This window comes from Brassica oleracea, chromosome C9 (genome assembly GCF_000695525.1).
Source record: "Brassica oleracea var. oleracea cultivar TO1000 chromosome C9, BOL, whole genome shotgun sequence".
In the NCBI taxonomy this organism is placed as follows: Eukaryota; Viridiplantae; Streptophyta; class Magnoliopsida; order Brassicales; family Brassicaceae; genus Brassica; species Brassica oleracea.
In genome coordinates, this window is record NC_027756.1 from 2,564,775 (window position 1) to 2,590,016 (window position 25,242).

The 25,242-nt window shown below is 40.7% G+C and overlaps 3 protein-coding genes and 1 pseudogene across 3 annotated transcripts; 3 read left to right on the forward strand and 1 right to left on the reverse strand.

Annotated features, from left to right (window-relative positions):
- The first annotated feature begins 480 nt into the window (after window positions 1-480).
- On the forward strand, window positions 481-3,545 carry LOC106319305 (annotated as a pseudogene).
- An 852-nt stretch (window positions 3,546-4,397) lies between these two features.
- Window positions 4,398-7,313, forward strand: LOC106317069 (glutamate receptor 1.2-like). Its single transcript, XM_013754928.1, has 5 exons — window positions 4,398-4,695; window positions 4,772-5,958; window positions 6,070-6,376; window positions 6,491-6,864; window positions 6,942-7,313. Exons 1-5 carry the CDS (start codon window positions 4,398-4,400, stop codon window positions 7,311-7,313), a joined length of 2,538 nt encoding a protein of 845 aa, XP_013610382.1.
- An 8,159-nt stretch (window positions 7,314-15,472) lies between these two features.
- LOC106316235 (glutamate receptor 1.2-like) lies at window positions 15,473-19,144 on the forward strand. Its single transcript, XM_013754107.1, has 5 exons — window positions 15,473-15,791; window positions 15,860-17,073; window positions 17,171-17,477; window positions 18,086-18,459; window positions 18,540-19,144. The coding sequence occupies exons 1-5, from the start codon at window positions 15,488-15,490 to the stop codon at window positions 18,918-18,920; spliced, it is 2,580 nt and encodes an 859-aa protein (XP_013609561.1). The 5' UTR covers window positions 15,473-15,487; the 3' UTR covers window positions 18,921-19,144.
- A 2,649-nt stretch (window positions 19,145-21,793) lies between these two features.
- LOC106317229 lies at window positions 21,794-23,506 on the reverse strand. The gene has a single exon (XM_013755081.1). It carries the CDS (start codon window positions 23,504-23,506, stop codon window positions 21,794-21,796), a length of 1,713 nt encoding a protein of 570 aa, XP_013610535.1.
- Between the last annotated feature and the right edge of the window lie 1,736 nt (window positions 23,507-25,242).

Consider the following 25,242-nt stretch of genomic DNA (forward strand, 5'->3'; position numbering starts at 1 on the left):
GTTTATCATATATCATCTACCATTTGCCATACTTGTAACCCCTATATATATGAGATGTTCCCATAAGCAAATCAAAACAAGCAAATAAGATTCTTTTTCTTTGCTCTATCTCTTTTTACTTTTTAGATTAAACCTCTCTCTTGTTATTCACTATTACCTATGCCGTGTTTTGTTTTCCTTTGTCAACGGGTTCATTACCAATAGAGACAACATTATTTAATTGGACAAAAGGGAAATTCAGTGTGAGTTTTTCCCGACGTTGGTTCCCTTTTGTCACATTTATTTATGGAAACTCAACAATCATTTTATATTGATTTAGTAAAAAAAAATTATGGAAAATGATCAAATGATGACTTTATAGTTCAAAGAAAAGTAAACACCCATACTGCAGTTGCCAAGGTTGCATAGTCTTGGCTAATCTTTTTAATTTAATTGTAATTGATATCTTGGAGTTGTCACCTTCTTTAGCTTTTATTCATGATGGAGGATACTCGTTCAGTTGCTTCACTCAGACTCAACATCATCCAAGATCCAGCAGCTTCAGAAGGCCTTCGCCGAACTCGAAAGCCAGCGCGCCGTAACGCTTAATCTAAAGTGCCAGGAACTCGAGGAGCATTTCCATGGGCTCGACAGGTCCTTGAAGAGACGGTTCCACGAGCTAGAAGATCAAGAAAAAGAATACGAAACCAAAACAAGGAAAGCACAAGAGCTACTCGAAAAAAAGAAAGCTGTCGTTGAGGCCAAGGAGAAGGCGTCTATAGAGAGGCTTCAAAACAAGAGAGACTCCGCTGTGTTCGCTATCAACAGTGCCTTGGATAAGTATAATAACAACAACGCTCCCATTATCACTGATGATAATCCGGATGGTACTGTGCAAGAGGCTGAGATCTCACATGAGGTGAAAGCTTATCCGGAGTTACTGAAACTGTGCAAGGATATGGACTCGACAGGGCTCCATAAGTTTGTATCAGACAATCGCAAGACCCTTACGTCGCTAAAGGAAGAGATTCCTCTAGCGTTCAAGGCTGCAGCCAACCCAGCCACTCTAGTGTTGGACTCTTTGGAAGGCTTTTACCCTATTGAGTCGTCACCACCACCCTCTGATGGGAAGAAAGACACTAACCTCTTGGGAACGCGGAGGACATGCGTCATGCTGATGGAGTGCCTTAGCATACTGTTGTCTCGTCTCGACCGCAGCTCCCTCGCTGGTATTCTCTCGGAGAATGTTAAGCGTAGAGCGAAAGCTATTGCAGGAGGATGGAATCCGCTGCTGGAAGGTCTTGACATTGATGCTTGCAATGGTAACTCTTTGGAGGCCCATGCGTTCCTGCAACTGCTGGCTAGTTTTGCTGTTGTTAAGGAGTTTAAAGAAGATGAGCTCTTGAAGCTGATCCCAATGGTTTCGCGTCGTCGCCAGGCGGCTGAGCTTTGCCGTTCTCTTGGACTCTCAGAAAAAATGTCTGGTTTGTTATCCTACATTGTTATGCCATTTTTTTATAATCTGGTTGATGTTTGGTATATATAGTGAACAATGTTCTAAAAATCGGTCTAAGCGTCCGCCTAGTGCATATATTTAGACCTAAAAGAAACGATTTTCTGAAAACCATCCGAGCCAGGGGATTTGTCGAGCGGCATGCTGAAAAGACAATTTGGAATCTCTTTTGTTGGTCAACAACCAACCACAACTTTCTATAGTTCTTCACTACTCCTAAAGGCTTGACGGAGTGAAGCTGTCTGGAGGGAATCATTTTGTTGAAATCAATTCATCTAATGTTTTTGAAGCGGCCGAAGCGGGAAGTGACAATACCGCTTTTCTTCGGCACATTTTGGATGATTTGAGCGAAAACGGCCGGCTTTCTAGATGAAAATGAAAACAAAAAGGAAAAGGGTCAAACCATATCTTACTTAATAATCTGACTGAATGACTTTTTGCTGGTTTTTGTAAGAAAAAAGAAAAAAAGAAAAAAAGAGAAGAGTTTGAAACAAAACTAAGGGAAGTGTGACGGGCGGTGTGTACAGGGCCCGGGTACATATTCACCGCGGCATGCTGATCCGCGATTACTAGTGATTCCAACTTCATGTTCCCGAGTTGCAGAGAATAATCCGAACTGAGGCCCGAAGACTGGAAATTCAACCCTAATAACAAAGTTCCTCTCCAACTGATAATTCCCACTACCGCTGGCAGGCCAGCCGGGCCATGAGCGCGGTGGGAACGGGCTTCCCAAAAAGCCAGCCCCAGGCCGATCCTTGGCCTTGGTAAGGGTGTACACTATCAATGAACCAGTAGTTGCATTTACAGGCCTATGAGCTCTCTGTTTGGAGACAGAACAACGTGAGAAGTTCTGAATCGTATGAAAACTAGCGGTTTGGGGGAAATAGCGATTTGTAACGACTTATTACGATCCATTGGTTCATATAGAATCCATGTCCTAGGTGTATCAAAAAACATTCGGGCTTGGATGGTGAGCGAAAACTATTGATCAAGAAGTTGGTCAATTTTCGGGAATGGGGCCGGTGCCCTTCTTTTACAGCCGTCACTCCTATTTGTCAGCCGTGAGGAACTACCGCTCGGTGATAACATTCAGACCTATCTGAGACTAAGAGGGGCTGGTTACCGGAGGTATTCCTGTCAGCCTTGTAACATTAACACAAAAACCAATCGTCGAACGATATTTTTTTTGAAAAAATCGGTATAGGCATTCAAAAAATCGCTCTAGGCGCCCGCCTAATCAATAATCCAATATAAAGCGCCTAACTATATTGTCTAGCGATAACTGGATTTTTTTTTGCCTTAATATATTGCAGGTGTGATTGAAGTTCTCCTGAAGAGTGGAAGGCACATTGATGCAGTTAACTTGGCGTTTGCATTTGAACTCACAGAACAGTTCCCACCTGTGGAGTTACTGAAGTCTTACTTGACTGAGGCAAAGAGATCTTCCTCCCAGGTAATGCATCTTCTGCTGTTCAGGCTTGTGCTCCCTTACTTAAAACAAATGCATTCATTATTATTTTACTTTAAGCGTATGAAGCATCTTAGGACTTGCTGACGCAAGATTCAAGCTCAGATTATGATACATTATTATTATGTGTGCTAAAAGCAGGATGAGTTCAATGAGCGGGAGCTTACAGGTGTTAAAGCTGTGGTAAAGTGTGTCGAAGAGCATAACCTGGAAGAGCAGTACCCAGTTGAGCCACTACACAAACGGATTCTGGAGCTGGAGAAGGCCAAAGCAGGGAAAAAGAAAGCGACAGAACCCACAAAGCCTCAGACAAAACGACCACGTGGTGCTCAACCTCGAGTCACTGACAACAACAACAACAAGACACGATATGGTAGAGCCATCATCCCTGAGAGGTATCCGCAGTATGTGTATGACAACAGACCGTTCCTTGCCGGTCCAATCATGGCAGCACAGGCTCCACCGCCTCCTCCTCAGACTTACACTTTCAGTCCAGCTGCTGCTGCTCACGGGAACTTCTACGGGAACTGCTATCAGTACCAGGCTCCTCCTCCTCCTTACTTTCACTAAGGTGATGGTGAATGTGACTGTGACTCTCTTCTATGGTGTTAACTTGTGGCAGCTCTTTAACCCCTTACTCTCCTACAAGCTGTTTTCCTTTGATGTTGTTATTGTGTACGGATGATTTAGTATTTTTAAGGATCAACCCTAGTCGAAACAAAACAAAAATGCTCAGAATTTTCTATTAATTATGTATTTAATGCTGTATTGTTTTCTTCCTTGCTTTCATGGTATTTAATTTTGTATTACCCAACCGACCTTAGCTCTCGTGATCAAGAGGCTTATCGGCATATCCAGCGTCTACAAAGGCGATGCAGATCCAAAAGATGTATAAACAAGCATGCCATTGTACGATCATTTTGTAGTCCAAAATAGTTTGTATTTTCAAGCCATATTCAGTGATTGTTATGCATTTTTGTATTGGTTTTGTGTAACTATTTGTATAAAAGGCCACATAATTTTAGTAGTTCTTTAGGCCACCCCAAGCTATGGGACGGCACTGGTTGGACCGTTAGATACGCGGGAGCCCTTGTGATAGACGATTTATGGGTTGCATTGTCTGAACTCTGAAGTTGCGGCCTAAAGGATGTTGACCAAGTTTGATCGTGGTTTTACTTTTGAGATGGAGACTGAGTTCATACATTTTTCATCTACTTCTAGATTTTATATCTTTGACTTATTCCCCGCTCCATGTAGGTAACTTGTTGAATATGAATTTTCTATTATACGAATAGTTTGTATTCTATTCTTCTTGTTGGAATACATAATTCTACAGAGGAAAAACACGGTATAGGTTGAATCGGTTTATATAAATACATGTTTATAAAAAACGATAAAGTATTCGTGCGCTTCGTGATCGGAAAGTTTTTTTTCTAAATGAAGAGATTTGGGATTCAAAACGCAATTCTCTTAGTATCATTTCTTTTTGTTCTGCTTCTCTTCACCTGTTTTGCTTCCAGCCAAAACGATGACGTTTACGAAGACTCCGCGTCTAAATGGGTTCGGATCCGGGTCGGGTTAGTTTTGGATATGGATTCTCTGGAGGGAAAAATGGTGGGAAGATCTGTTACAACGGCACTTTCCGACTTCTACGCCATTAACACTGATCACAAAACAAGAGTCTCTCTCTCGATCAGAAACTCTCACGGAGAGCCACTCCTGGCTCTCGCTTCTGGTAACGTACTCACATTCTTCTTCTTCCTCTGTCAAACATTCACTCACAATCTATGTGCTGTCTCTCTCTTTCGCAGCTGTAGATCTGCTGCAATCAGAAGAAGTGGAGGCGATCATCACCGCCGGGGACTCGATTCTCCAAACGAAGCTGTTGGCGGAGATTGGGGAGAAAGCTAAGGTTCCTGTGATCTCAATCAACTCTCCGATCTCACCGTCGTTGAGCAGATACAGTCATTTGATCCAAGCGACGCTTGATTCTTCCTCCGAGGCGAAGGGGATCACAGCTTTCATCCATGGGTTTGATTGGAAGAGTGTTGGTCTTGTTTACGAGGATGACGATGACTGGAGAGAGAGTATGCAACTCATGGTGGATCATTTTTATGAGAACGGTGTTGGTATACAATCCAAGGCTGGTTTTGCAGTGTCTTCAACCGAGGAAATGGTTATGGATCGGTTAAGGAAGATGAAGGACTTGGGGACGAGTGTGTTTGTGGTGCACTCGTCTGAGGTTACAGCTACTCGTCTCTTCCCGTGTGCTGAGAGGTTGGGGATGATGGGTGAAGGGTTTGCTTGGATCCTCACTGCCAAAAGCATGAGCAGCAGTTTCCATGGAAAAGAGGCAATGGAAGGCGTGGTTGGCTTCAAGACTTACATTCCAATGTCAAGAGAGCTTCAGAACTTCACTTTGAGACTGAGAACATCACTAGGGAATGGAGACGATGTTCGGTTGAGTATCTCTGGTGTATGGGCTCATGATGTAGCTTGGGCACTGGCGAGATCAGCGGAGATGGTGAATGCTTCATCAACCCTCCTTGAGGCTATCACTGAGTGTAGGTTTAAGGGTTTGAGTGGTGACTTCCAAGTGAAGGATAAGAAGTTCTTGTCAGACAAGTTTGAGATTGTGAATTTTTTGGAATCAGGTGAGAGGAGAATTGGGTTCTGGAATGGCAATGGTAGTTTCAGCAGTAGAAGACATTTTAACAAGCTCGAGACTATAATCTGGCCTGGTGGGTCTGCTCAAACTCCGGGAGGGCGCGTTCTAGGAGAAAGCAAAAGAAGAAAGCTGAGGGTTTTGGTTACATCTAGCAACAGATTCCCAAGCCTGATGGAGGTGGAGACTTCAGCAATAAATGTTACGACTGTGAAAGGGTTCTGTATAGAAGTCTTCCAGGCTGCCATTGCACCTTTCAACTATGATCTGGAGTTCATCCCTTGGCGCAATGGAAGTAACTACGACAATCTTGCAATTGCACTTTCTACTCAGGTACTAACCATGGCTCAGTTTATGATTACAAGTATCTTTTCATGTTGAGTGTTGCAACACTGGATCATTTCCATTTGAATTTTTTTTTTTTTTTTGTGTTGAATCCCACAGAAAGACAAATATGATGCAGCCGTGGGAGATATTACAATCACTGCCAATAGAGCGAAGTATGTTGATTTTACTATGCCATTCACCGACATGGGTCTTGGAATAGTAGCACCAAGGGAGAGTAGTATGTGGGTGTTCTTCCATCCTCTAACGCGAGACCTTTGGATAACAAGTGCAGCTTTCTTTGTCTTGACGGGCACTATAGTTTGGTTGATAGAAAGACCTGATAACAAAGAGTTCCAGGGTTCTTGGCCGAAACAGATCGGAGTTATATTTTGGTTTGGTTTCTCTACCCTTGTTTATGCGCATAGTAAGTACTCTACCTTTTTCACATGTCTTATATGCTAATCTTGGTCACAAGAGAATGGACTTGATGTTTTTACTAATCAGTTTCTCATCTTCGGATGCTTACTATTTATGACAGGGGAGAAACTACAACACAACTTATCCAGATTTGTAGTTACAGTTTGGATATTTGCAGTGCTCATATTGACTACAAGCTATACTGCTACTTTGACATCAATGATGACGGTGCAACAGATACGATTCAACTCTAATAAAGATCATGTGGGGCATCTTTCGGGCTCCCTCATTGCAAATATGTCCCTAACCAGTTCCAAATTCCGATCAACGAACACCAAGGGTCTCAATAATTCTAAAGAATATGCTCAAGCTTTGTTGGACAATACTGTCTCATTTGTTGTCGATGAGTTGCCATACCTCAAAGTCCTCATTGGAGAGAATCCTGAAAAGTTTCTCATGGTCAAGGCACATTGTAACACCATTGGTTTCGGCTTTGTACGTATCCCTCATCAGTTTTCGGCTTTACTCTTCATCTTCCTTATTAACTTAGCTGACAAAAGATACGTTTTCAGATGTTTCAGAAGGGCGACGACCTGGTGCATCGTGTGTCCATGGAGATCATGAAACTAAGGGCGAGCGATAGAATAAGTGAGATGGAGAAAAGATCGTTTGAGAGTAAACTTCCATACACAGCAGATGATACATCAAATCCTCTAAATCTTTATATGTTCCGCGGATTGTTTATGATCACTGGAGTTTCTTCAGCTTTGGCTCTTGCACTACTTCTCATTACCTGGCTCCGAGACAACTGGGACGATCTGATGAACTCGGTCAACGTATTCCTCTCGCGACGACTTGTACATTTTAGGATCCTCTTCGCAACAAGTATCCATCCCAACCCTCTTGATGACGAGAATGCGGTTCAAATGGCTCAACGTAACTGAAGATAGGAACTGGTTCAAACATAGCAAGATTCGGACTTATTATGGGTTTTCAACTTAAAATCAATTGGTGATAACTATATTGACCCTAACTCTCTATTTCTTAAGGTCTCCTTGAGCAACAATATATTCATTAATCATTACCATATGTAAATGCAATTTCAAAACAAAAATTATGTTTTCTATGACTCTTTATCAGGTGATGATAACCTTTGAAAAAATTAATTATATTTATTGAAGTTTCTTGCGATTTAAAATGGCTGAACATCAGTTTAGAAATCGCTGAGAAAGTTTTGGGTATGTATACTTATTATAGAGCTTGTATGGAGGATTTATTGGCTTATTTTCAGACCAGTTTTTTCTTCAGCAGCTAACAGGAGTTAGTTTCTCTCATAGTAATGGTCTATAGTTTAACGGCTACATCACACCCAAACATTTGGCTACTGTATATATTGATCTGCTCAGAAATCCTGTGTAAGAGGAACCAACAAACAAGGAAAAAATGATAGTGTAGACCCTAGACACCATGAATAATCCTACATAGTATAACCTACTCTTCAAAGCCCATCCACACCAGATCCATTACAAAGGCTTATTCTAATTTGTATTAGTAAGATCCTAAACATCCTTTTTAGTTTGATTCTACGTTGTCTCCTACCATCTACCAAACATAATCTCCTCTTAGATCAATCAATTTATTTCTCATGGAAGTTCTGCAATTTTTATTAGGATAAAAAAATTCATTAGACTGTTAGAGAACCTGGTTTGACCCCAATGGCATGAAACATTTGAATCAGATCCTCATTTTTTAAAAACATATATTATATATTAATATTAATATATATAACATACAAATATAAAATAAAATAAAAACAAATAATTGATTAAAAGTGTATTAATGATAACAATATATTAATGTTACTTTATAGAATATTTTTACATCTTAAAGACATAATTATATTTTTTTAAAATTATTATAGATGTAAATTTTTTTTTTTTGATAAAGAATAAACCAGTTCATTTTTTTTTTGTAACACAGACTTCCATTAAAATTAAAACCCAATGTTTAAGGGAGACATTACAAGAGATTCATTATGAAGAGCTTGCTTAGCAAGAGCATCAGCATCCCTATTCCTATTGCGTGGGATCCAAGAAAAGGAAATCGAATCAAAAGCAGCAGACAGACAAGTGATATCTTCCACAATTCCGTAAATTTCAATTGCTGGAGGCCCAGTCGTGAGAGCTTTAACGAGGTTGATCGAGTCTGTTTCTAGGTGCACATGCCGATGGCCCTTCTCTATGCATAGCAATATTGCTTCGCGCACTGCCAGCCCCTCCGCTATTAAAGGGGAGGAGACGAAGTAGCAATGGGCTTGGAATGAGGATCTAGCCTCTGCTTCAGTGACAGTCCAGCCGAGTCCCGCTAGTTGTCTGTCTGTTCTCCAAGCTGCATCTGTTTTGATTTGGACAGAGTTTGTCGGTCTGAGAGAATTCTTTATGTGTCCTCTTGGTTTGGCAGTTGTTGGTTTAGTTTGTTCTCCTAGCCATTCTCGAGCTGCAGAGACAGCTCTGTTCACGATGTCTCGTGGTGCGGTCTCTTTGTTGCTGAAAATGTAGTTGTTCCTGGCTATCCATAATTGCCAAAGTATCCATGGCGCCAGAGGGCCTGAGCTCACTCCAGTAGGTGGAAGACAAACCGCATCACACAGCGAGGGCCAGCTGGTTTCTAAGTCTATCAATCCTCTAGTATCAATGCTGGCAGAGAATGGAGCAAGCTTCCACACTTCTTGAGCCATACCGCAATGGAGGAATAGATGATTGATAGATTCAGGGGAGTTACATCTCTTACAGTTTAGAGCTGACGTGATGTTTCGTAAGGCGAGTCCTACTCCCACCGAGAGAGCTCCTCTGAAGATCTTCCAAAGAAACAGTTTGAGTTTTGGGGCAGTAGGGAGTCGCCATATTCCATCATACCACTTGAAAGGAGTTGCAGGGTCGATAGGCTCGTTGAGCTCAGCCACTTCTAGAGCTGCTTTGTAACCAGTTTTCGTTGTATATTCTCCAGAAGACGTTCCGAGCCAAACAAGTTTGTCCGGGGCTCCGGTTTTGCTTGGCTTGATACTCAGGATCCTGTTTTCTTCGTGAGGAAGTAGACGTCGGACTGCTTCTCTATCCCAGTCTGTTCCATCAGCTCTGAGAAGACTAGATACATTAAGCTCGCCTTGGTTTTCTGGTTGAGGTCCCATGGGCCTGCTCTGTTCCGAGAAGCTGAGCCAGGGGTCATTCCATACTCGGATGGACTCTCCATTGCCTACTACCCAACCTGAACTGCTGAGGATAAGATCTCGGCCTATTAAAATGCCTCTCCAGCCATGTGATTCAACAGATTTGTGAGTCGCTTGGAGTAGGGAGGAATCTTGATGATATTTGCCCTTTAGGATGCGGCTTAGGAGGCAAGAGGGGTGATGGATTAATCGCCAACTCAACTTGCCTAAGAAAGCATCATTAAAGCTCTGGAAATCCTTGAATCCTAAGCCTCCATCATGTTTCGACTGTGTCATTTTATCCCAAGAGACCCAAGCCATTTTCATGTTTCCGTCTTTTCCGTCCCACCAAAACCTAGTCAGCGCAGATTGTATTCGATCGCAGAGAGAGACAGGGAGCTTAAAGCATGTCATCGCGTGAGATGGAACAGGCGTGAGGACGCTCTGTAGCATCACCATTTTCCCCGCAGTAGAGAGGAACTTGTTAGACCAGCCGCTAGCTTTGTTTTGTATCCTCTCGATGATGGAAGAGAAGATGTCTCGCTTACGTTTCCCGAAGTGCTCTGGCAACCCGAGATATTTTCCCACCCCGCCCTCTTTTTGTATGTCTAGAGTGTTCTTGATACAGCTCTTGAGGGTAAGAGGCGTCTTACGGGAGAAGGAGATCGACGACTTTGCAGTGTTGATCGTCTGACCCGAGGCTCCTTCGTATTGTTTCAAGATCGTCCGTAGAGCTGAGGCACTGTCCTTGGTCGCTTTGATGAAAAACATCGTATCGTCCGCAAAGAGCAAGTGATTGACTCTCGGGCAGGCTCGTGCTACTTTGATCCCCTTCATCTCTCCACTTTCTTGCGCTCTATTACACAACCCCGAGAGAACTTCACCACATAATATGAATAGATATGGTGATAGTGGGTCTCCTTGACGGATTCCTCTGCTCGGTTTAACTCTTCCTCTAGGCGAACCGTTGATGAGAAAAGCGTAGGTAACAGTAGAGACACATTCCATGATCCAAGCGGTCCATATCGGATGGAATCCCAATCTGTCAAGGACCAGCTTGATAAACTCCCACTCAAGCCTATCATAAGCTTTGCTTATATCCGTCTTAACCGCCATAGAGCACCGTTTCTTAGCTTTAGAGGTTTGTAGAAAGTGAAGAACCTCATGGGTTATCAAAACATTGTCGGAGATGGCTCTTCCGGGGATGAAGGCGGACTGGTTTTCGGAGATAATGGAGGAAAGAAGTGGTTGTAGTCTCTTGGTTAAGATCTTGGAGATGATCTTGTAGTAGACATTACATAGAGCTATCGGACGGTAGTCCGCCACTGTTTGGGGACTGTGAATTTTCGGAATCAGGCGAATGAAGGTTTCATTAATCTTGGCTGGAAGCTTTCCGGTTTCGAAGAAGCCTCTGATTTCCGCTACTATATCGTCTCCAATGCTGTCCCAATGGGTATGGAAGAAACCCGCTGAGAAGCCGTCTGGCCCGGGGGCTTTATCAGCATGGATCGAGAAGATGGCTTCTTTAATCTCTTCCTTATCCGGGATTTGGATCAACCTTTCATTCTCTGTCGCTGAGATCTTTGGTTGGAGGGCTTTTCTCACTACTTCTTCTCGCTCACCAGCTGAACTTGTGAAAAGGTTCTGGAAATAGTGGACTATGACCTTAGCAATCTGCTCCTCTTTGTATACAGGTTTGCCCTCCGCATCTTCCAGGACTGAGAAGTCATTGGCTCGTTTCCTGTTCTTGGTGGTGGCGTGGAAAAAACCCGAGTTCCTGTCGCCAAGTTTGAGCCACAAGAGTCTACTTCGCTGTCTCCAGTACGCTTCCTCAGCGTTGTATGCTTCTTTTAGCTCGGTGGAGAGTTGGTGAATGAGCGCGAGATCATTAGTTGGGCTAGATTGGGCAGCCTCGAGCTCTTCCCGCTTTTGCTCTATCATTAAGTGACTGTTTGATTGCTTGGTCTTGTTCCATCTGGAGATAGCTCCACGGACTGCACTGATTTTTCCTGCAACTGGTTTGTTCCGGGTTTCATGCCATGCAGCTTGGATTAATGCTGTAACCTCGGGATTGTCCTTTAGGTGTCTATCGTATCTAAAGATGCACCGACGCTTCCGCTTGCACGGTTCAAAGATCGACAGTAGAGGTTTGTGGTCTGAACCCTCATAGGTCAGATAAGCACTTCTCGCTGATGGGAAGATCGTTGCCCACGTCGAGTTTGCGGCGGCTCGGTCTAAACGGCAACGTACAAGGAAATCTCCACGTTTACCTCGCCATGAGAGTGAATCACCAGAATGTGGTATATCGAACAGGTCGCCCTCAGCAAAGAAAGTTCTCAGGTCGGAGAAAGAACCTTCTGGCCGTTCCGGGCCCCCTTCCTTCTCTTCGTTGCATAGAAGATCATTGAAATCACCGGTGATATACCATGGGGAGTTTCGTAGGTCAGACAAAGAGATGAGATAGTTCCATAGATTCCTCCGTTGTGTTTTATCAGTATCTCCATAGATAAAAGAGGCAAAAAACTTTTTTCCTTCATATTCAATCTCTGTATCAAAAAGATTAGCATTCGCCTCCAAAACAACAAGATTGATTTCATGTTTCCAAAAGAGGGCGAGACCCCCTGCCCCGTGACCCGTCGGGGGAACAAGATCATAATACTCGTAGCCTAGGTGCTTGAATTTTTCGAGTACAAACGCATTGGGGTTTTTTGTTTCCATGAGGAAAAATATATCCGGGTAGTGATCCTTCTTAAGCTCCCGGAGTCGTTGAACTGTCCAGGGGTTCCCCAAACCTTGACAGTTCTAACTCATAATTTTTAAGGACCGAGAGGAGGCGGTTTTTGAAAATCCGCCTTCTTGCGCTTCGACGACGCTGGAATCATATGAACGAGGGGTTGGTTTTCAGAGTTTTGTGAGGACGTCCTTTGGCCAGCGCTATCTCGAGAAGTATCCCTTCTGCTTCTTGATCCTCGAGGTCCTGCCTCTTCCATGACTGGCAGCTTTCGGCGGCAAGGGGGTGGTTTTTGTTGGACTTTTCTTTTACGAGAGCATGATCCTGCAAGGGGTATAGGACTGGGTAGTTTTCTCGTTTTTTTTTCCGGAGGACGTCCTAGTTTTTTGCGGAGGCCCGCTTCTGATGTTTGGTGGTTCTCCTGTTGGAGAGCTGGAGAAGGTGGTCCCAGTCTGAGCAGGGCTGGTATACGTCCCGGGCTTTCTACGTTTGCATCAGTAGGTTGTAGCTCAGCGTGGTTAGCGAGGGATGAACGTACAATCCGCGCAGCTGTTTCCTCTAGCTGGCCCTGTTTCTCAGCTTGTCGTACACGTTCTCTGCGAGCCGCATTTTCTGTTGGATCCGCAGTCGAGGTGTATTGTAGCATTACTTCTCGAACCTCTCCCAATGCTTCATTAAAAGCTTCAAGCGGCAGGTCATGGTTTGGATCTTGAAGGGGAGTCCCCCTATCAGAGATCAGGTGATTCTTATTCGAGTCACTTGTTTCTTCTCTGGCTTCTCCAGCTGCGAGGGGAGTTCTCGGTAAATTGCTATTGTCAGCGAGATGTCTTACAGGCATAGACATATGCTGGTTTGAGCCACGATAGACCTCCCTGTATACAGAAGTATGTGATGATCGATCTTTGTGTGCAGGGCCATGATCATAAGGTTTCCATCGCGCCTTTGTGCCATCTCTCCCCCTTCCATGAGTGTTCCTGAAAACTCGTGAGTCTTCTCGGTGGAGATCATCGAATCGCCTTTCTTTGGAATAGTCTTGTTGTGGTCTAGAGTAAGAGGGGGTCTGCCTTCTATCAAAAGGTGGGGGAGGTGGGAGATTCATAAAGGGTGGTCTGTCACTGGTGTTTCTCGGGGAAGTGACTAGGTGGGAACGCCCATCATCCAGAGCAAGCGGTCGCTTCCCTACTTTTTTCTGTTCTGCTTTAGCTTTCACGCAGTCTCTGAACTCGTGGTCTAGGCGGTAGCAATAGGAGCAGTGCTTACCTAGCTTTTCGTACACCAGCTGCGCATTTACTTCGTCGCCATTTGGGTATTCAACAATAGAACTGGTGATGAGGGGAAGTCTCCCGTTAACTTGTACACGCATACGGACACTAAGGGACGTTATTTCAGCTTCCTCATACACACCAATGTCATTGCCAATACATTTCATGGTTGGCCCAGTCCAGAGATGGACTGGAATGCCTTGTACCTTAATCCAAAACGGGATAAGGGAGGGGAAGTCTGGCGCCGTGGTGGGAATCCATCTTTCCACAATAACCATCCAGTTGGTGTATTGGTAGGGCCGTTTCTCCAAGATGGTGAGGAGGTCCTCTTCTTTCTCAAATTGAAATTGGAACATACCCTGGCCAAGGTCCGATCCAACTGGCCGGGTTTCAGTGCTCCAGCGGTCTGTGAAGTATGGGAGGAGAGATCTTACTTTTTGAGTAGATGGATTAGTGACTCTTCCAATCAAGGTGAGTGAGTGTTTTTGTAGCAGGTAAGAGTTCTCCGGCTCAGGAACTCGTACTCGAGCAGTTCTCGGTGCTTTGTAGGGGTCTGAGACCAGATTTTTCCCTTTCTCAGCTGCTGTTAGTCTTCTATTCTCCATGACACTTCAGAATGTCAAAGGAGAGAGTTTAAGCTTGGTCGGGTGGGGAAGCGTCGAAGTAGCTCGTGAGCAGGGCAAATGGAATCTCAGAGGTGAATCAAGGAGGCAGAACAAGGGATTCCCAGCTTTGTTCTGTGTCGGGTCTTGTGCTTTTTAGGATAAGTCGATAGTCTCCATTTGCTTCAGGGTTGGAGTTGGCGCCATAGGTGAACGCGGAGGCCCGTCGTTCAGACTGCCGGTGAATCGGTGCGTCGGTCCCGCCGACCCGAGTCGGGGGAGTGAACCCGGCGGATCGTGTCTACAGACGGTGGGTGGAGAGGAGGGACCGATGGGTATTTCCAAAAGCAGCAGGAATTTTAAACCAGTTCATTTATATAATTGTTTTTTGGACTTCTCAAATTCCATGACCGGTTGCCGTTAGATAGCCAATTAAGTAGGTGCCCGTGTGATAGAAGGACTGTTTGGCTTGCCTGAAGTTACTGTCCCAAAAGGATGTTGACCAAGTTTGATCGATAATTAGAGATGGTTTACTTTTGAGATGAGAGACGACTTCGTAATTTCCCTCTACTTCTAGATTTTAGATCTTTGACTTATTCGCATCTACGAACTCGTTGACTAGTTCTGCCCGACAAAAAAGTTTAATACAGTCCAAAACAGGGGTACAACGTTAGATAACAAGTCAGGTTGATACGTCTAATACCAAAAGAAAATACATCTGTTTTCTTACAGCCTTGACAAATGCTGTATTTGTGTCTTTAATTGATGCTAAAATTGGTCTCTTTGACAATTTCTTTGAACTATAAAGTCATCATTTGATCATTTCCCCTACTTTTAAACTTTGACTGGATCATTATAAAATGACTGTTGAATTTCCACAAAATAATGTGACAAAAGAGTATAGCCAACGTCGGGAAACTCACACTGATTTTCCTTTTGAACATGTAATCCTAATAAATAATCATTTTATCTTAGAGCTGTCAAATGATTGGATTAACCATTGGTCGTCCTATTAGGCCTATTTTGATTACAACTATTTTTCGCATGAACTATTAATTGGTCAAGAATTAGAGACCGATTAACTCATCAGCATAGACATGCTATATACTATGCTGATGAACCCGTTGACTAATGCTATATCTTCTTAAACTTTCGGTCCAATGGAGAACCTACATTATATTCTTCTTCTTCAGAGGAAAAACAAAACACGGCATGGGTTGACTTAGAATCGGTCATATAAAATAAAAAGGAACAAGAATGATAAAGTAAATAATTAACGTGTGTCTTTTCCTTTCTAATCGGAAACTTTTTTTTTTTAATGGAGAAGTTTGGAATTCAAAACCCAATACTGGCAGTCTCATTTCTTCTTGTTCTGCTTCTCTTCATCTGTTTCGCTTCAAGTCAAAACGATGACGTTCAGGAAGGCTCCGTATCCGATCACGAACCAGTTCGGATCCGGGTCGGATTGGTTTTGAATTTGGATTCCGTGGAGGGGAAGACAGTGAGAAGCTCTGCTTCAACGGCGCTTTCCGAATTTTACGCCATCAACAGTGATTACAAAACAAGAGTCTCTCTCTCAATCAGAGACTCTCAGGGAGAGCCTCTCCTCGCTCTCGCTTCTGGTAACATTCTCCATCCACACTCTCCCCTCTGTCTCACCATTCACTCACAATCTTGCGAAATGAAACAGCTGTAGATCTGCTGCAAGCTGAAGGAGTGGATGCGATCATCATCGGCGGGAGTTCGTTGCTGGAGACGAAGCTGTTGGCGGAGATTGGAGAGAAAGCTAGGGTTCCTGTGATCTCACTCAACTCTCCGATCTCACCGTCGTTGAGCAGATACAGTCATTTGATCCAAGCGACGCATGATTCTTCCTCCGAGGCGAAGGGGATCACAGCTTTCATCCATGGGTTTGGTTGGAAGAGTGTTGCTCTTGTTTACGAGGATGAAGATGACTGGAGAGAGAGTATGCAAATCATGGTGGATCATTTTTATGAGGAAGGCGTTGGTGTACAGTCCAAGGTTGGTTTTGCAATGACTTCTAGCGAGGAAATGGTTATGGATCGGTTAGGGAAGATGAAGGACTTGGGGGCGAGTGTCTTTGTTGTGCACTCGTCTGAGGTTGTTGCTACTCGTCTCTTCACATGTGCTGAGAGATTGGGGATGATGGGTGAAGGTTTTGCTTGGATCCTCACTGCCAAAAGCATGAGCAGTTTCCATGAGAACAGCGATGGTTCTGGAGAAGAGGCAATGGAGGGTGTGGTTGGGTTCAAGACTTATGTTCCAATGTCAAAAGAGCTTCAGAATTTCACTTGGAGATTGAGAAGTAATGAAGAAGATGTTTGGTCGGAGAAAGCTCGGTTGAGTATCTCTGATGTTTGGGCTCATGATGTAGCTTGGGCACTGGCGAGATCAGCGGAGATGGTGAATGCTTCATCAACTCTCCTTGCGGCTATCACTGAGTGTAGGTTTAAGGGTTTGAGTGGTGACTTTCGAGTGAAGGATAAGAAGTTCTTGTCAAACAAGTTTGAGATTGTGAATTTGTTGGAATCAGGTGAGAGGAGAATAGGGTTCTGGAATGGCAATGGTAGTTTCAGCAGTAGAAGACATTTTAATAAGTTAGAGGAGACCATAATCTGGCCTGGTGGGTCTGCTCAAACTCCGGGAGGGCGCGCTCTTGGAGAAAGCAAAAGAAGAAAGCTGAGGGTTTTGGTTACATCAAGCAACAGGTTCCCAAGACTGATGAAGGTGGAGACTGATCTGGCAACAAATGTTACAACTGCGGAAGGGTTCTGTATAGAAGTCTTCCGGGCTGCCATTTCACCTTTCAACTATGAATTGGAGTTCATCCCTTGGCGCAATGGAAGTAACTACAACAGACTTGCATATGCACTTTATAGTCAGGTAAGTACTACTAACCATGGCTCAGTTTATGATTACAAGTATCTTTTTCATGTTGAGTGTGTGGAAACTGAATCATTTATGTGTTGCATCCCAACAGAAAGATAAATATGATGCAGCTGTGGGAGATATTACAATCACTGCCAATAGATCAATGTATGTTGATTTTACGATGCCATTCACCGAGATGGGCCTTGGAACTGTAGCACCAAAGGAGACAAGTATGTGGGTGTTCTTCCATCCTCTAAAACGAGACCTTTGGATAACAAGTGCAGCTTTCTTTGTCTTGACGGGCACTATAGTTTGGTTGATAGAAAAACATGATAACAAAGAGTTCCAGGGTTCTTGGCCGAAACAGATGGGAGTTATATTTTGGTTTGGCTTCTCTACCCTTGTTTATGCCCATAGTAAGTACTCTACCTTTTTCACATGTCTTCTTTGCTAATCTTGGTCAAAAGAGAATGGAGTGATGCTTTAAGTAGTATTCATTGGTAAACCATTTGCAAAAGCATTATTCTATTTATTATCCAATCAACAGTTATTCTAAAAACATTTTAAAAAAATATATTTAGAAGAAGCAAATGACCTTCAAATGTTTTTGCTCAATACTCTCATTTGAGTCTTTTGATAGAGCCTTCGCATTTCGAATATATAAAACTTTTAAAAATATATATATATATAATTCATTTGTTTTATTTAATGATATCAAAATTATGTTTATATCCAAAAAAAATTAAATGTTTTGAAATAAGATTTACAATTTTTTTAAAAAAAATATTAAAAGAATAGTATTCCATATTTCAAAATTAATTTATATTTATCATATAATTGTTTTGTGATATAATTTTATAAATGAATCATTTACTGATATGTGAACCACTTTATTAAATACATTAACGAGAATATACAATTTATGCAACATATTGCTTATATAGTATACTACAACTGTTTTATTATCAGTTCTACCAATCAAAATCATAGTTTCTCACTTTCTGCTGCTTACTATCTATGACAGGGGAGAAACTACAACACAACTTATCAAGATTTGTAGTTACAGTTTGGGTATTTGCAGTGCTCATATTAACTACAAGTTATACTGCAACTTTGACATCAATGATGACGGTGCAACAGATACGATTCAACTCCAATAAAGATTTCGTGGGGCATCTTTCCGGCTCGCTCATTGCAAAGATGGCCCTAACTAGTCCCAGATTCCGACCAACAAATACCAAGGGTCTCAATACTTCTACAGATTATGCTCAAGCCTTGTTGAATAATACTGTCTCATTTATTGTGGATGAGTTGCCATACCTCAAAGTCCTCCTCGGAGAGAATCTTGGGAAGTTTCTTATGGTCAAGGCACAATGTAACACCAACGGTTTCGGCTTTGTATGTATCCCTTATCATCAGTTTCCTTACTCTTTTATCTTCTTTATTAACTTAGCTGACAACAAAAGATACGTTTTCAGATGTTTCAGAAGGGCGATGAGTTGGTGCCTCTTGTGTCCAGGGAAATCTTGAACCTGAGGACGAGCGATAGACTTATCGAGATGGAGAAAAGATGGTTTGAGAATCAACTTCCATACACAGCAGATGATACATCAAATCCTGTAACCCTTTATAGATTCCGTGGATTGTTTATGATCACCGGAGTTTCTTTCGCTTTCGCTCTGGTGGTGCTTCTCATTCTCTGGCTCCGAGACAAATGGGAAGATCTGATGTGTTCGGTCAACATATTCCTCTCGCAACGACTTGTACATTTTAGGATCCTCTTCGCAAGAACTATCCATCCCAACACCCTTGATAACGCCGATGGCGAGAATGCGGTGCAAATGGCTCAACGTAACTGAAGATAGGAACTGATTCAAACATAGCAAAACGTACATTACCATTTGTACTTAGCATCCTAATACAAGTAGATGCTCAAGTTTTTTGGCGTGCTGTGCCCCTGAGTCTCTATAGCTTACACAATTGTTGTGACGTTGTTGCTTTGACCTAGAAGCATCACCAAACAAGCTTGCCCCTTCGTCCTCCAGTGGTCCGTCAACTGCGATATGGTTCTTGATTCAAATCGGGTTGCATATGTTGGGAAAAAATAATTTTTAACATACACATTATATTTTTTATATTTGTAGCAATTAATAATGATAAAATTCAAAAATTATTATTAATATTTATTGAATTCCTATTAATTTTAAATTATAGAAAATAGATAATTACATGAAAGGATATAACTACAAGAAAAAATAAATTTGTTTAAATATGTATCAAAAATTTAAAACATTTGTTTATGAAACAGATGGATTAATGTGATTAAACAAAGGGAGTATGTGATAAATCATGTAACGAGTGTCTTCTTTGCAAATGGTTTGGTTCTGCAATGTATATTTAAATTGGCTTTTTATTGGGCTGATAAAAGCAATGAGCCCATAACCATTTTCTGGAGAAAAGAATAGAAAACAAACCCTAATCTCTTTACCCTCCGGTTACTAGTATAAACTCTCCTCGTTCTCTTCTCTAACAAGGCCTGTCATCTCTCTTTAAATCCTTTAAACTTTTGTTGTTTTATTTTACAAAGTTTTCTATCTTGTGTTATTACAAGCAAGTTCAGCTTCTTTGGTTGGATCAAAGATTTTCATGATCCAGTCAATTTATAAAAGAATTATAACCTTGCAAAATAGAAATCGGCAGTATCACTCGCCTGGATCTGATAATATTTCATGATTATCCAGGCCCTTAATCTACTGGCAAATTTATTCTCTCTTATTGAGTTTGGTTCATATGTTTTTCTGCAAACGCACTCTGTCCCGAGACCACTAATGTTTTGTTGCAATTTCTTCGTTTGCTAAATTGAGTATCCACCCATTCAACTTGTCCCAGGGATCTCTTGTGTGATTCCCTACATGGGCTCATTGTTGGCTTACATCTTACTCAATTGTTTCCATACGAATATTTCTCAGCAACAAGTAAGCATGAAGAATTTCTGTTATTTAGTAGACACGAAGAATGATGATTGATGCAAGATTCTTTTAAAAAAAAAAGAATTAATGTTGTTAGGATTTAAACTGAAATAGCTAAGCTTAGTTGCATCATTATGGACAAGGAAAGCTTACAGACCGAGTTATAACAGAGCTGGTCCAGAGCATGCGATGGACACTACCTATCTGATTTGACCCTTGATCTTTTACTTAACATCGAAATAGCGGTTGATCATTGAACAACTTTGTCCATCTTCATTTTCAAGATGGATTTGGTCAGTTCTGACCTAAGATTAATTTGCTTGGGCTTGGAATAAGAAACACTCATTCTCAAACATTGAGAATAAGAAGAATAGAGTACGATAATGGGGAAAACGACCATTCAATACCTAACATATCACGATATGTTTAATTCATACCCGATTTATATGGTTGTGTCAAAACATACTTGAACTTATATGGTCTTGTCAAAACATACCCGACTTATAATTTTTTGACGACATCATCAACTTATATGGTCTTGTCAAAACATACCCGACTTATAATTTTTTGACGACATCATCAACTTATATGGTCTTGTCAAAACATACCCGACTTATAATTTTTTGACGAAATCATACATCAGTCGCCACACCAGTTGTCATATCATCCACTTTTGTTCTCGTGGATGCTATGTCAGTTAATTTTGCTTACGAGGATGTGCACAAATTTACAAATGTAAAATTTTATATTTTTTTTATTATTTAGTAAAATTAATAAAAATTAATTAATTAATTAAATTTTAATCTTATATAAGAGAGATATTCGTAAATATTTTGATTCTATCACAAACCGTCCTTATAAGAGCTATATATTTGTTGTGATTATTCAAATTAAATACTAATGTTGGAGTCGTGTTACTCTTGATTAATCATCGCAGCTGATGTGGCGACTGGTGTATGATTTCGCCAAAAAATTATAAGTCGGGTATGTTTTGGCACGACCATATATGTTTAGGTATGTTTTGGCACTGTTACATAAGTCGGGTATGAATTGAACGTATGAAATGGATGTTTTCGCTAAGATAATGTTTTCTAAAAATATAGTCACCAATAGAAGTCTAAATGTTTTCTAACTATTGGGGTAACTAACAAAACACTAAGGCCTTGGGCTTGTATTTTTTGTATTCTCGTGCTTCAAATTGAAAAAGTTTGTCAAAAAAAAACAAATGAGTTACGTAATACATTTATATTGTACTTTGCCTTTATGTTTTTCTTTTAAAATTTATTGTTCAGCTATTCAATTTTTTTAGAAAATTTTACTGCTGGATAGATTTCTTTTGGTTGTGTAAAATGCATATAACTATATTGTATATAGATTAATGCAACAATCTAAACTAAATAAATTAGGGTGTTAATCAATTAGTGATTTAAAATAAGTTATTAATATTTACTTACCTATCAAATTTTAAAGTTTTAAGATAGTTTAAGTTGATAGATTTTAAAATTTCTTCACGTATGCATAGGATTTTAAGTTCAGTCATTTAATTATTCATGAGATTCCATAAAAAAATGATTTGAAAGCAATCCAAAATACAAAAAAAAAAAATTTAAATTCTTACAATCTAAATAACACTAGATTTTAAAAGCTAGATTTAAATCATTCATTGAAATACACTAGATTTTAAAATAGAATTTATAATCAAATAACAAGTGAATTGCCTTTAGATTTAAATTCTATTGAAATAGATAATTGAATAACACCACCTAATAATATTTTTCATCACCGGTCCAACTCAACTTGTCTTTAGGACCGGTTGGACCCTCTTCACCAAGTATCTCAACAGGAATCTTGCTAATAAGTTTATAGAAACTCTTGCGTATAAACCACGGCAAAATCTTAGCGAAACCTTCAAGAGACTTGTCAATGTTATAACGTACTTGAGGTCCCCATTTCCTAAAATAGTTAATCCACGGTGGCTCAACCACGCCTGAAAGTCCTGAAATCACTTCATACCCCGAACCACAGTCCAACACCTTGTCACTTTTTGCCATGTCGTTTCTTATTCCGTTATTGCCATCATTGCCTAGCAACACAAGTCCAGGTTTTGGAAACATTGCGTGACCGTGAAGCGACGAGTATATCACTGGTTTGTTTCCACCATCAACGTACTCAAGATCACACGCCTCCACCAATGCTCCTCCACTATGCTGAGAGAAGTAAACGCGCCATAACATGCCGTTGAAGTTGCTGATACGTAAAGTAACGTGCTCCCAGTCTCCTATATGTTCGCCTATATCCCCTAAAGAGAGTCTCTTGATGAAAAGAAACTTGAGGTTGGCATTACCGTTGAAAGGGCAGAATATCCATACGACAATGTCGGTGAAAGTCCCACCAAACATTGGTTTGATGTGTAGATACACTTTCGTGCTACTCAAGTCTCCTCTTTTAACCATTTCTTTCTGGGTTTTATCGACCGGGTAGTCTAACCAGAACAAGTCATCATTAGAACCGCCTTGTGGAAGATTTGTACCGTTTGGTTGTATTGGGACAGGGTTTGATTCGTTTCCTTTCTGGTACAACAACGCACCATTGGTGAAGAACCAATCCACTGAGGAAGGAAGAAAATCTTCGTCTGGATGGAAATATATCAAAGGAGAATAGGTTTGAAACAAAACCCTAGTTTGAGCTTCGCTTGGCATGCAAGAGTACATGTCAAGTTTTGTATTTTTTAAGGAGAATAAAGGAGGAAGAGGAGTAGAACTAATTAGTCCTTGAAAACTGAATGTTCCTGTGTACACACCTGTTGCTTGTGTTCCTCTGATGATCGGTCTCAATTTAAAAACACTAACTCCGTTTATCGCCCATAACAATGCATCAGCTTCACTCGCTTCCGTAAACTCGGATCGAACACAACTTGTGTATTGTTGTGTTGGAAGTGGCTTTTCAGGAGAAGTAGTGATAAACATACCAACCGCTTGATATCCATTGAGACATACCGGCTGCCAAACATAAGCAGGCCCGTCTTGTTTGATATCCAGCGATGTAGTGTTACCGACTTCAAAGTAGTCTTCTGGTGGTAGTAAATTAGATAAATTTACGCTTCTTGCAACAAGAATCGAACCAAAAAGCTTCTGGTTGTTTGGTTGTGCATAGAAGCCGAGTTTGAAGAAGTTAGGAGGAAGATTTATAGGTTCAAAGATGCTGAATCCCATGTTGTCTCCTCCTCCTTCATATGTACTCCATACTCTTTGTGCTGTTGAGTTGGAGATGGAGACTTGAGCAACCTCTAGACCTCCCAAGTCTATGATCCCTTTACCAAAATCTCCCTCATCGGGAAGCGTAGTAGGCAAAGGACCAGGAAATGTAAAGATTGTTTCCACAGGTAGACCATTAGTTTGAGTTTGCGCCCATGACAACTGGTTAGTAAACAGAAAAAGAACAAAAATTAGAGGTTTGAAGTATGTATCGCTAATCATTTACGATTATGTGTGCTTCATTTTTCATTCTATGCATGTATATAAATATAATTTTATGTCAGAAAAGGATACATAAAAGATAAGACCATTGATGACGTCGAATTACAGTTATGCAGATATACAATAGATGTAAATATATTTTTATTTTATATATACTAAAACTGATAGGCCTTCTTTCAAGTGTATTCGATATTTTTAGAAAAAAATCCTCTATTTTGGGATCCGTAAAGGAACATGACCAAACGTTTAACGTCCATTGATGGTATACAGAGATTCTAGTTGGTTTTAGAAGATACTGAAATTTGTTTCTTAATAAGTAGATATATCAGAATTTTAAATCCTTTTCAATAATGAATTTTAATAGGATATAAAGAAGAAAAAACTAAAAAGATATACCATTATATTTAGTAGCACTAACTCAATATTTTAGTAGCACTAACTCAATATTTTGTGGTTTTTGTAGCACTAACTCAATATTTTTGTTTAAAGTTCACTTAATATTTGAATCAATAATCATTTTTTTTTGTGAACAACATGCATACTATACTTATAAGTTATAACTAACATTTACCTAATAATGGCGGTATCTAGGTTGTTTAAATCTTATTAGTCATATATAGATTAAATTTTGTAATTACTTTTTTTTTGTCATCCTAAATTTTTTAATTACAAAAAATATAACTAAACATCTATACATATATATATATATATTACAAAAGCAACTAAGTAAATATACAAAGATGCTTATAGTACCATATGTTGTTCTAATATTTTTTACAACTAATCGCGTACTTTTTATTGTTTTGTTTTCTTTTTAAAAACTGATGGCATTTAGCTATCCAGATTTATATCTAAAAAATTTGAATATCTCATTTTTCAAATTAAGTCTCAAATTATATCAGAATCCCAAAATTTGTATATAACCTTTTATACCAACGCTTTTTAAATGTGTGTCAATTTTTGTTTTTAAATTGAGATGACACAATAATTGTATATAACTCAAAACACACTTCAAATATACGAGCATGTTGTAGTTATGGTATTTGGATATATTGTTTTGCTAATTGTACAAATGTATATTTAAAACTTTGGATATAATGTTTTACAAAATAAGATCAAGTCTTGGGAACAGATTCGAGCGAGGAAGGCTACCGTGGGATGGAGTAAAGTTATATGGTTTGCGCAAGGGGTTCCAAGGTTCTCCTTTATCACCTGGCTTGCAATCAAGAACAGGCTATCAACAGATGATAGGATGCGCTTTTGGGGGATGATACAGGGATGTACGTTATGTGGAGAATGAGACGAGACAAGGGATCATTTGTTCTTTGCGTGTCCTTACTCCTTCACAGTTTGGCACGGCTTGGCAAATCGAATCCTTGGCCCTCATACAAACCCGGACTGGCAGCTGACGCTAGATCATCTACAGTCCCTACGAGCTGGTACGCTAGACACCATCCTAATCAAAATGCTCTTTCAAATGACTATCTATCATGTCTCGAGAACATAATGCAAGGCGACACCACACAAGCTGGATGACAGTTGAGACCATGCGTGCTGCAATAGATAGGACAATGCTAAATCGCATCTCGTCTCTCAAATATAGAGGAGGACATAAGTATGCAGGGCTTTTTCAGAGATGGTTCTTGCTCACCATGTAGATGGGATTTCATTTCAATTTTTTTCCAGCTTACATATAGCATAGAAAAGTAGTCAAAAATAGTCAAATTATTGTTTTG

Coding starts and splice junctions, on each gene's coding strand:
- LOC106317069 (XM_013754928.1), top strand. CDS start 4,398: ATGAAGAGATTTGGGATTCAAAACGCAATTCTCTTAGTATCATTTCTT. Junction 4,696..4,771: donor ACTCCTGGCTCTCGCTTCTG/GTAACGTACTCA, acceptor TCTCTTTCGCAG/CTGTAGATCTGCTGCAATCA. Junction 6,865..6,941: donor ACACCATTGGTTTCGGCTTT/GTACGTATCCCT, acceptor ATACGTTTTCAG/ATGTTTCAGAAGGGCGACGA.
- LOC106316235 (XM_013754107.1), top strand. CDS start 15,488: ATGGAGAAGTTTGGAATTCAAAACCCAATACTGGCAGTCTCATTTCTT. Junction 17,074..17,170: donor CATATGCACTTTATAGTCAG/GTAAGTACTACT, acceptor GCATCCCAACAG/AAAGATAAATATGATGCAGC. Junction 18,460..18,539: donor ACACCAACGGTTTCGGCTTT/GTATGTATCCCT, acceptor ATACGTTTTCAG/ATGTTTCAGAAGGGCGATGA.
- LOC106317229 (XM_013755081.1), bottom strand. CDS start 23,506: ATGATTAGCGATACATACTTCAAACCTCTAATTTTTGTTCTTTTTCTG.